General features: G+C 31.9%; 1 protein-coding gene across 2 annotated transcripts; it reads left to right on the top strand.

Annotated features, from left to right (window-relative positions):
• Window positions 1–4171: 4171 nt before the first annotated feature.
• Window positions 4172–10873, top strand: LOC137822988 (beta-galactosidase-like). 2 transcript variants are annotated; one of them, XM_068628051.1, is made up of 19 exons: window positions 4172–4876; window positions 5013–5108; window positions 5339–5451; window positions 5578–5644; window positions 5775–5867; window positions 5997–6140; window positions 6674–6762; window positions 6836–6941; window positions 7050–7137; window positions 7296–7414; window positions 7507–7668; window positions 8194–8369; window positions 8488–8597; window positions 8687–8796; window positions 8903–9013; window positions 9363–9473; window positions 9575–9780; window positions 9865–10000; window positions 10365–10873. In XM_068628051.1, exons 1-18 carry the CDS (start codon window positions 4715–4717, stop codon window positions 9968–9970), a joined length of 2169 nt encoding a protein of 722 aa, XP_068484152.1. In that variant the 5' UTR covers window positions 4172–4714; the 3' UTR covers window positions 9971–10000; window positions 10365–10873. The 2 variants fall into 2 exon arrangements, with proteins under 2 accessions (XP_068484152.1, XP_068484153.1); XM_068628052.1 differs by having other exon boundaries at window positions 4379–4876; window positions 10370–10873.
• Window positions 10874–11506: the final 633 nt, after the last annotated feature.

Here is an 11506-nt window from a genome sequence, read left to right as displayed (position 1 = left end):
ACATCAAAAGCTAATTTTTTAAAATTTCATATCAATTAATAACAATTATAATCAAACCTATTGATTGAATTTTGAACTTAGAGACTAATCCTTATAATGGATATATGATATGATTGACAATTAATATTCTCTCCATTATAAATAACATCTAACAACTTTCATAGAATGGGTAACTCCTTAAACACTTTTTTAGTTTATGATGAACTTTAAGTCAACGTTATACCTAAATTTATATGATACAAGTCATCAACAGAAAATAAAATATCTCATATAAATTTTCTAACTTACTCACACTATCCTTAACTTAATAATACCTCATGAGTAACTATTAAATTTTTACATCATACCATAACAACTCAATTCAATTAATCACATATTACTAAGTAGAGAATTGATTCACCTCATTCCCTGTTCAAACTACAAATAATTTGCATAAGCGATCTACCTTATTGTCTGAGCATCATTTGGATCTTAAAACAAGAAAGCAATCAAAACCAAATCCTTACGATCTCTATTTCTCTTAAGAATCAACTTGTTACTCGAGTGATAACAAATATCTAACAACTTTGGAAATAAGTTCTAAAAGTACTATAATCCAAAATTTTCAACTAAAGTAATTTTTCATATCAATTTTATTTCAAATCAAATTATATTGATTCATATGATTTCAAGTAAAAAATAATTACCAAAAATAAAAAGCATTCAATAAAATGTTAATTAAACAAAATTCCAACCTATACCCATCAATCATCATTATGAACCGAACTCAGATATAGTATCTTAATTCAATCATTCCAACAAAATGTAAGTCCTAAATACAAAAAAATATTTGACGAGTTTAACCACTAAGTTTTAAATCTAAGTTTACTACTCATACAAAATTTCAACACTCTAAATATACTTTGCATTTAAGTTATAATATACTAAATTTAAAACTCTCATAGCTTCTAACCTAATGCAAGTGTATATTAACTTCCCTTACCCATAAATGTCATGCTCTCCAAGATATCTAATTCAGGAAAAATATGAGTTCAGATCTCTATATTACTCTTAGGAAGTCAACCTAAAAACACAAGGACATTATTTATACAACAACTCCTACACCACATGCAATGGAGAGAAAATAAATAAATTAAAAAAAAACCCATAAACTTAATCATAAAAAATTTTGTCAAAAGAACTCTAGAAAAACAAAGAGAAGTTAAAATATTTATTTAGAAAGATTGTTAAAGAACAAAAAAAATAATTGTCAAAAGAACTCTAGAAAAAAAAAAGTTAAAAGATTTATATTTTAGAAAGACTATTAAAAGAAATGGACAATGAAATTGTTTGATTTTTTTATTTATTTTATAACTAGAAAACATAATTATCATTCTTCATCAAATTTAAACTCTCTTCTATAATACAAATAAAAAAAAATAAAAATAGGTACTTAGGCTGTTACACGGCCAAATATATTGATGGTTTGATTTTTTTATTAAAATGTCATCTAAATCAAACACTTTTTGGTCTAGTTTTGATTGATTTTTAATTATAAAATATTCAAAAAATTGTTAAATATTTATAATGACAAATAAAAATACATTATAATTTTTTAAAAATAATTGTTATCATATTTATAACTTATATTTTAAGTCTCATATTCATAAATAAATTATGTAATCTTTCATTTAAAATTATAATTCAAATTTGTTATTATACTTTGATGATTATAAAAAATATACAATCAGAGCACAAAATAATCATACAAAAATATAATAATATTTAAATATAATTATTTTCATCCATTCTTGATTTCTATTTCTAAAATCCAAACTAAACCATTAAGTTGAAAAAAAATAGATAAAAAAATCTTAAGAGAATAACTTAATTAAGTTTCATTTTTTTAAATAAATTTTCATTATTTTTTAATTAGTTAGGTTTTAAATATGTACTATACACTATCTTGTAGTGAAAGGCACAAAACCCAAACAACATAAATGCTATTTAATGTACAATCATATGATAAGAAGAGTTTTTGGTGCAGCAAATTTTGTAGATGAGCATATCATTCAATTAATTAATATTATTTTACACAAATTTGTATACTTTTAAAAAAAAAATATTAACATGCAATATACAGATTTTTGTATTATTAACTAATCAGAAATTGTTATATAATGTAATTATTGCAAAAATATTGATAATTTTATTATTAACAATTTATATTTAGATGATAGTATACTTTCTATACTAGATACATACTCTAATCAAAATATATTATCCAAAAGTTGGTATAATTAAGGATAGAAAAAATTGTGAAATCTAATTTATAATTATTTAAATCCATATTTCTTTAAATCGATTTATCTCAAATTTAAATTCATATTTTTTTATTTTAAATTTTTAGATTTGGATTGACTATGGATTGAATAATTTTTTGAATTTTAAAAATATAAAATCAAGGTGTGTCTCAATTGTTTCATGTTATGAAATGATAATGAGTCAGACTTAAGTACGGTACATTAGGTTGGGCTCAGGTTGAGTCGAGTAGGCTCAAGTACAAATTGAGTTGAGTTGACTCAGAAGAAGGTCGAGTCGATTCAGCCTGAACTCACGTCAAGTCAAGTTAACCTAGACCCAGATCGAATCTAGTCGAACCATGCCCAAGTCAAGTTGATTTTGCTTGGACACACATCAAGTTAAGTCAGCCCAGACCTAGGTCGAGTCTAGTCAGCCTGAGCTCTAGTTGAGTCAATTTGGTCCGGACCCAAGTCAAATTGAGTCGGCCTGGGTCTAGTATGAGTCGAGCCAGGTTTAAGTCGAGCAAAGTTGACTCGGGTTCAAGTGTAGCTCACACTCAAGTTGAACTGGTTAAGCTTGGGTCCAAGTTGAGTTGAGTTGAGTTAGAGTCAACTCAAGTTAAAGTCCAACTCAACCTTAGATCGAGTCGAGTCGATCTGGGCCTAAGTCAAGTTGAGTTTAGTCAAAGTTAGTTTGGGCTCAAGTTTAGCTCATACCCTCGTTAGCCCGGTCCTAGGTCTAGAAAAACGTAGTCTATGGACAATTCGAGTTGAGCCTTTATTGACCTATGACATCGAACCTACATTGGGTTTGACCATTACAATCGAGTTGGACAAGACCTGGGTAAGATCGAGTCTAGGATTGAATTAAGTCAATTTGGCATCACATGTAATCGAGTTGTGTTGCGCCTAGATTAGGTCGAATTCGATCAAGATTAGGTTAGGTCAGACCAAGATCGTGTTGAGTCCAACTAAGTCTAGATCGAATAGGACTCAACTAGGATCAAGACAGACTGGATCAAGTCGAGTCAAGTCAAGTTGAGTTTATGTCCGACCAATATATATAAGATCAATTAGGTCAATCGTACATCAAATTTAATGTAATTGACAAAGAAAATTTAATATATACTTAATACCATTTAAATTGAAAAAATCCAAATTAATTTGATTTAGTTAAAATAAATCTGAATTTTAGATCAGTTTATTTTATTGGATTTGGATTTAAACTGAATTTTGAAAAAATCTAATGTGTGAACACTATATACTATGTATAGTAAAATATTGTGTAATCAAGGTGATTAATGAATGAAACAAGATCATAAATATCACATAATTACTTTACTATCATCTTTAACAAACTTTATTTGCATATTAAATTCAGTCACATCTTTTCCCAAAGAAATATATGTTTAACAAACTTTTTTTGCACATTGAATTCAGTCACATTTTTTTTCCAAAAAAATATAACTATGTTTGAGTGACAAAAATTTGAGTGAAATTGGATGCATCATTTTACTCTTTTTTTTTCCTGTTCATTAAAAATATATTTATTTTAAAAATATAATTCGGTATATTAACAAATTTATCAATATGTCAAACCATACACTGAATACATTAAGTATATGAGGTGCATTATTTTATATGATTTCTTTAAAATAACTTTAAAAGTTAAAATTGTAAAAATATTTTCTATGATTTTTCTTTAAGTTTTTTTTTAATTTATATATAAACTAATTTTAACTTAACAAAGTTTATTTTATTATTAACTTCAACGTAATTATATATATATAAACTAAGTTGTTTAGTTTTATTATCTTAATTAGAGGCTTTTAGTTGTTGGATAAAACATCAAAGTATTGTTATAAATTTAAATCCTTTAATGACAGTTTAAGCTTCTCTGTCAAGAAATGCTGTATAGAGTAAGCCTTGATGATCATTTCATCTTACATTTTCATATCTTTTTCACTAAACATGATAAAGCAAAATCACTAAAGTAAATTCACACTCTGAATGTAATCTTCCTACCCAAATTCAACTTACAATTCCCAAAGCAAAAGCCAAAGATATCTTAAGGGGCAATGTTGTGCAGTTGTTACGTGTGAAGGATGAAGATAAGAAAAAGAAGAATAGAAAAGGGGTCCCATTCTTCCCTCCTTTTCTTTCCTTCTCCAAATCTATATAAAGCAGCAACATTTGCATCAACGATCACCTCAACTCCTACATCAAACCCACACACCTCACCTGGTAGCAGTAACAAAAGAGCTTCCCTCTTAAAAGAATACACAGGTATATAAAGAAGCCATTTCCCACAAACAAAAACTACCAACAAAGCTACTTCTCTCTTTTCAACCTTTAAATGAGCAAACAAGAGTGAAGGAAAGAGAGAAGCACACCATTGTTGGTTTCATATACATATATAGCAAGATAGTTCAATGGGGAAGGGAGAGTTTCATGGGGGGGTGTTGATGCTGTTGTTTTTATGGGTTTGTGGTGTCACAGCCTCCGTGACTTATGACCACAAAGCCATAGTGATTGATGGAAAGAGGAGAATTTTGATCTCTGGCTCCATTCACTACCCAAGAAGCACACCTCAAGTACACACTCCACTCCAAATTCGCATCATGGCTGCATCAAAATTTGTTTTTTCAACCATTTCTTGCATCTGTTTCACTTTTTTTTTTTTCCATTTTCCATTCATCCATGCATCTTAAATCATGTTTGTTATTGCAGATGTGGCCAGACCTTATTCAAAAGGCCAAAGATGGAGGCGTTGATGTCATTCAGACCTATGTTTTTTGGAATGGTCATGAACCTTCTCCAGGAAAAGTAATGCAAATACATTTCCTTAATTTATTGTTTCTTCATGGCTTTTTGCCTATTCCATATTTCTCAAACCACAGTTCGAAATCTTGTTGAGAGAGATGCTCACATTTAGTATCTGACCTGATCAAAATTTCTTTTGAAAGGGGATACTTGTGATTGTTTGTTTTTACTGATCAGGAAGTTAAAAGTGGAAAATTCTAATTGATGTTTTATACAATGTTGAAATTTTGCAGTACTATTTCGAAGATAGGTATGACTTGGTTAGGTTCGTGAAGGTAGTGCAGCAAGCAGGCCTCTATGTTCATCTCCGCATTGGTCCCTACATATGTGCTGAATGGAACTTTGGGTAATGATTTTAATGATGTGAATGTACACACCTTCTTACGAGAAGGGAAAATTCCTTGGTTTTAAAGAAGGAAAATAATGATTCTTAAGAATCACTCAAAGGTCACATGCTCTGTTTTCTGTTCAGGGGATTTCCTGTCTGGCTCAAGTATGTTCCTGGAATGGCTTTCAGAACAGACAACGAACCGTTTAAGGTTGGTGTTTTCATTTTGGAGCCTCAGTAATTGTAATAATTTGCTTATTATTATTGGTTGATTAAAAATAGTTTAATGAATTATTGAATCATATATTCAACCGTCCAATTTATTGTCATCTTATGTGTAGGCTGCAATGCAAAAATTCACAGCGAAGATTGTTAGCTTGATGAAAGAAGAGAGGTTGTTTCAATCCCAGGGTGGTCCAATAATTATGTCACAGGTAAATACAAGACTATATATGTATATAATTTTTTGTATTGTTGGGGTTTTCAATTTTTTGCTAAGAAGTTTTTGAGCCAATTAGAATAAAGATGGTGCTTAATTTGGTGTTTTATAATTGAATTGACAGATTGAAAACGAGTATGGTCCTGTGGAATGGGAAATTGGTGCTCCTGGAAAAGCTTATACGAAATGGGCTGCTCAAATGGCTGTTGGTCTAGACACTGGTGTTCCATGGGTTATGTGCAAGCAAGAAGATGCTCCTGATCCTGTTGTAAGTTACTTTTTCTTCATCCTAAAAAACGTTTTCGTGTGGGGAGTTGGATTTCAAGATGACTTTTTGACTTTTTTCTTACGTGATTCTTATTCTATTCTGCTAAATTTGAGTGACCCATTTAAAAATGGTGGTGGGGTTTATAAACAGTGTTATGGCTGCTTTGGTTGGGATAAGGTTGTTGCTTTTACTATACCATGCTATTTTTGCTATTCTCTCATAAGCCCATTCGACCCTTTTCTCTGTGTTTGTTTTATCTTTATTTGGAGGAAGGTGCTTTGGCCTATCACACGATTTTACTCACTTCACTTTTCTCTTGCTTCTTTTGGTAGTTTCATAAGTGCAGTGGTTGATTTGCTTCTGTCACTTTTTCTCTTTTTGAATTTTTTTTGTTGAGAAAGTGCAAGATTTGGTTTCGATTGTATGTTTAATGAGAGAATGCTTGTGTTTTCACAGGCAATTTGATTCCTCTCTCTTGCATCTTTGATCTTTCTCTCTGATCTGTGTTAATTTTCTGACTATGATATGTATAGATTGACACCTGCAATGGGTTCTACTGTGAAAATTTCAAGCCCAACAAGAACACCAAACCCAAAATGTGGACTGAGAATTGGACTGGCTGGTAAGTCCCAACAAATTCTACCATATAGGTTTTTCTTTGTCCTGTAGTAAGTTTCATATCTCCCTTTCTGTAGGTACACTGATTTTGGTGGTGCAGTCCCTGTTAGACCAGCAGAAGACTTGGCATTCTCAGTTGCAAGATTCATACAAAATGGTGGTTCATTCGTTAACTACTATATGGTATGTTGGTTTATCTATTGTGAATATTCATTCATAGTATGCTCTACATTCAATCAATTCATGTTTTAGAAACTTTGGTTTGAGTCTAATATGATTTTTTTAATCTAGTACCATGGAGGAACTAACTTTGGTCGGACATCTGGTGGTCTCTTCATTGCCACTAGCTATGACTATGACGCACCCCTTGATGAATACGGTATGAACAAATGATAAATTGTTTACATACTTTTGGCTAGAGTGATATTTGAGGGAAAAGAAAGCATAGTGCACAAATTCACTTCTAGGCACCACATGGTAAAGCTGAAAAACATTTTCACATTAACCTGAAGCTTGTTCAATTTTACACTGTACCAGGACTTCAAAATGAACCCAAATGGGGGCATTTGAGAGATTTGCATAAAGCAATAAAACAAAGTGAACCTGCTTTAGTGTCTACAGATCCTAAAGTGACATCGCTTGGATATAACCTTGAGGTGAAGTCCCTAAGCTGCTTTGTGATGAAAACCAACAGAATTACCTGTGCCTTGAAAATTCATTTGATTCCTTTTTGTTGATATAATCTTAGGCACATGTGTTCTCGACCCCTGGTGCCTGTGCGGCATTCATTGCAAATTATGACACCAAATCCTCTGCAAAAGCTACATTTGGAAGTGGACAATATGATCTACCACCTTGGTCTATCAGTATTCTTCCTGACTGCAAAACTGCTGTTTACAACACCGCAAAGGTAACACAAGATTGCTGACTGACCATACTTAAGTTTTGCTTCTTTTATTTTGTTTATGTTCAGATTTCACATTGACTAAAAGATATGGCTAATGTAGTATTTATAAGGTTTGGGCATTTTTACCTTACATGTTGGTTTTGTGGATTTGAATTAGAAGACCTTCAATCCAAATTCTAAGATGAGATCTTAGATGTCTATGTCTAGGTATAAAGGGGTGTTATATTGGGTCAGTCCATGCTCCATATATCTTAGTATGATTCTTAGTCGGTCCTTACTCTACAAGTCAGTTTTATGGAATTAGAAGTTTGAACTCTAAGAATTTAATAACGGAAAATGTGTGGTGAATGATTTATGGAGGAAACAATGTGTAAGTGTGACATTGCTTTGAAAAGCTGGAGAGTTCCCCTCAAGCTATACTTGAACGACAAACAAAGATTATGGTGTTTTTGAGCAGAAATCCTTTGTATTTATTGTGTTAATGTTTTTGAAGTGAGAATATTCACAAAATTTACCAATTTTATTTAGGTTGGTGCCAACAACTGGCTGAAAAAGATGACTCCTGTAAACAGTGCATTTGCTTGGCAGTCATACAATGAAGAACCTGCCTCATCCAATCAAGATGATTCCATTGCAGCAGATGCACTTTGGGAACAGGTCAATGTGACCCGGGATTCTTCAGATTATTTGTGGTATATGACAGAGTAAGTATCTTTAGACATATCAATTTTCTTAAAGAAAAATTATTATAATCATAATCTCTTTATGCATACTAACTCTACCCTCTCTCCATCTCATCAATGTTGATGTCCTTTTGTTCAGCGTCTACATTAATGCTAATGAAGGTTTCATAAAGAATGGTCAATCTCCTGTTCTCACTGTAATGTCAGCAGGCCATCTGCTACATGTTTTCATTAATGGTCAACTTTCAGGTGAATAACATTGTTATGCCTCTTTTACCTAGTGTTTTTGTATTATAATAAACTCCAGTTTTACAGATTAAACTTCTGTATGATTGCAGGAACTGTGTATGGGGGATTGGGGAATCCTAAATTAACATTTAGTGACAATGTGAACCTGAGAGTTGGTAATAACAAGCTTTCATTACTTAGTGTTTCCGTTGGTCTCCCGGTTAGTTCTCCATTTTCTGATATCTGAGTTTCCTATAACATTTTTTAATTTGTTGGTGAGTAATATTTTTAAATCTTAACCATATTTTGCATTCATTTAATACCAGAATGTTGGCTTGCACTTTGAAACATGGAATGCGGGGGTGTTAGGCCCAGTCACTCTGAAGGGTCTAAATGAAGGAACACGAGACTTGTCCAGACAGAAATGGTCTTACAAGGTTTGTTGTCTTGCTTATATCATTGCTCACTATCTAAACACAAAAGATCAACAAATTAACAAAAACTGAGGTGAAGATTAAACAGTAAAGATACTATATAAATAGATACCTATTGTAGATATATGTTGAAATAGAAGTTCATGAGAAAATTAATATTTGTGCCATTCTAGGACAGACAGGAATGCATTATATCATTGAATATTGAAAAATGTGAACGAAATTAGACCATGTAGGCCCTAAGAAAAACTTCAACTAAGTACATTGTTGAGCAGATTTGGAGCAATATGCAAAAGATTCTCAGAAAGATGCAGCAATAAAAGTTAAATTTAACATATATGCTATTGGACAGGTTGGACTGAAAGGTGAAGCCTCGAACCTTCACACTGAAAGTGGGAGTAGCTCTGTTGAATGGACACAAGGGTCATTAGTGGCCAAAAAACAACCTTTGACATGGTACAAGGTAAGAATAAAATCTCAAACAAATGATGCATTTCTGTCATTGTTATAGATGATTCACCTCTATTTGCGTAGTCATTATGTCTTAATGTCCTTCGTTTTTAGGCAACTTTTAGTGCACCATCTGGCAATGATCCATTGGCTCTAGATATGGGTAGCATGGGAAAGGGAGAAGTATGGATCAACGGTCGCAGCATTGGTCGCCATTGGCCTGGATATATAGCACATGGCAGTTGTAATGCTTGCAACTATGCTGGATATTATACTGATAAAAAATGCAGGACAAATTGTGGAAAACCATCTCAGAGATGGTGAGGATTCGTAACTTTTTTTCTAACATTGAGTGATGTAAAAGCTTGAATATCAGGAGAGCTTATATTTTTGCCTTTGAACAGGTATCATGTTCCTCGTTCATGGCTGAACTCAGGTGGTAACTTCTTGGTTGTGTTTGAAGAATGGGGAGGTGACCCTAATGGAATTGCTTTGGTTAAAAGAACCTAAAGTGTGATATCACGATGATCTCCTAAAAGGGTATCCAACTATTCCATTTTTTTAGTGTTTTCCTTGTTTGATAGCACTTTTCCAAGATACTCCTAATAAAATCCTCTGCTACAATTTACCTCTCTGAATACTGATTAAGATAGACAACTAATTTAACCTGGTTTTTCACAAAGCCTCATTTAACTTGGTAAACCTTAATCCTTTCATGTTTTCCAAACTATCACTCTTGATATTCATGTTATCTTCACCCTTTCTTTCACAACTAATGTTTTTCTGTCTTAACTATTATGATAGCATATAGAAATTAGTAGACAGACCATTTGAATTTGAAATTCTCCATTCTTTCTAAATCATTTTCTTACTCTTCTCATTATCTTTGTGATCTTTTGTGCAGAATAGCTTTTGGAAACAATATATATCTTATAACTAATGTCTAGGAAATGCAAAAAAGCTCTCAAGTGAGTCCTATGCGGTTAGGACCCTGTGATGCAGCAATTTACCAAATAAGTGTGGTTCAGATCTTATTAGGTTCAGTATACAAAGTATTTGAAGTTGATGATGGTGCTCCATGTCTTGTGGTTGTTCAAGTATACCCTCAAAAGATTGCCAAGGCCTAATCATGCATTGCCTGCCCAAAAACAAAAATGTATATAAGAGAAAGACTGTGTACTATGTACACAGTCAGGCTATTCTGCTGAATATTGATCCATTCTACAAGAGGGCTTCTGTCAATGAAAATTAAGCCCTTACACATTTATTTAATTTACTATACAAAGGAAAGAATTGTACACACAAAATGTGTCAGATTACCACTACTCCTGCCAAAAAAACAATTGTATTTTCCCTGTTCAAAAATATTATGTAACAGATTGAGAGAGTAATAATAAAAGATGCTTTGAAATATTTTTCTATTGTGTTTGTCATCTTTGCTATACAGAACATTATTATATGATCTTGTCTCTGCAGAAAGGTTAACTCATTGTTGTAACTTCTGAAATCTGATGAAATGAAGAATAAGGATAGAAACATGCTGAGATAAAAGCACTTTCTCTGGTGCTTCTCTTCACTTCTGGACGTCAACTTTACTAACTTATTAGGTAAAATGCTATTTTTTTTTCGCGATAATACTAGCACGAATTTTTTTTCACTGGATTAAACTCCTTGGTTATAAATTGTAATATTATAAAAATAAAAAGTTATCCAAGAAAAAAAAAACACGAGAACAGAAGTGTAAATGTATGCAATGGTCTAAATGCTATTAAAAATTGAAGAAAGAAAATGGTATTTGCTGAGCTGCGATCTAACTTGGTTTTCTGATTCTAAAGTGAGATATATGGTTTTTTTTCTGTTAACAATTTCGAATTTCCAATACTCTAAATCCTAAATATCTTTATGAGTGATTCAATAGCGATTTAAGTCCAATCAATTCTAGTAGATTTTAAGTTTAACTCAATTTTATAAAATCGACTTATAAAATCAAATTTGCATTTATAAAATATCTAATTGATATGTGATCTTTAACAAGACATTGACACT

Source organism: Phaseolus vulgaris, chromosome 9, assembly GCF_000499845.2.
Source record: "Phaseolus vulgaris cultivar G19833 chromosome 9, P. vulgaris v2.0, whole genome shotgun sequence".
NCBI lineage: Eukaryota > Viridiplantae > Streptophyta > Magnoliopsida > Fabales > Fabaceae > Phaseolus > Phaseolus vulgaris.
The sequence above is the reverse complement of the archived record's forward strand: the minus strand, read 5'-3'. Positions and strand labels throughout refer to the sequence as shown.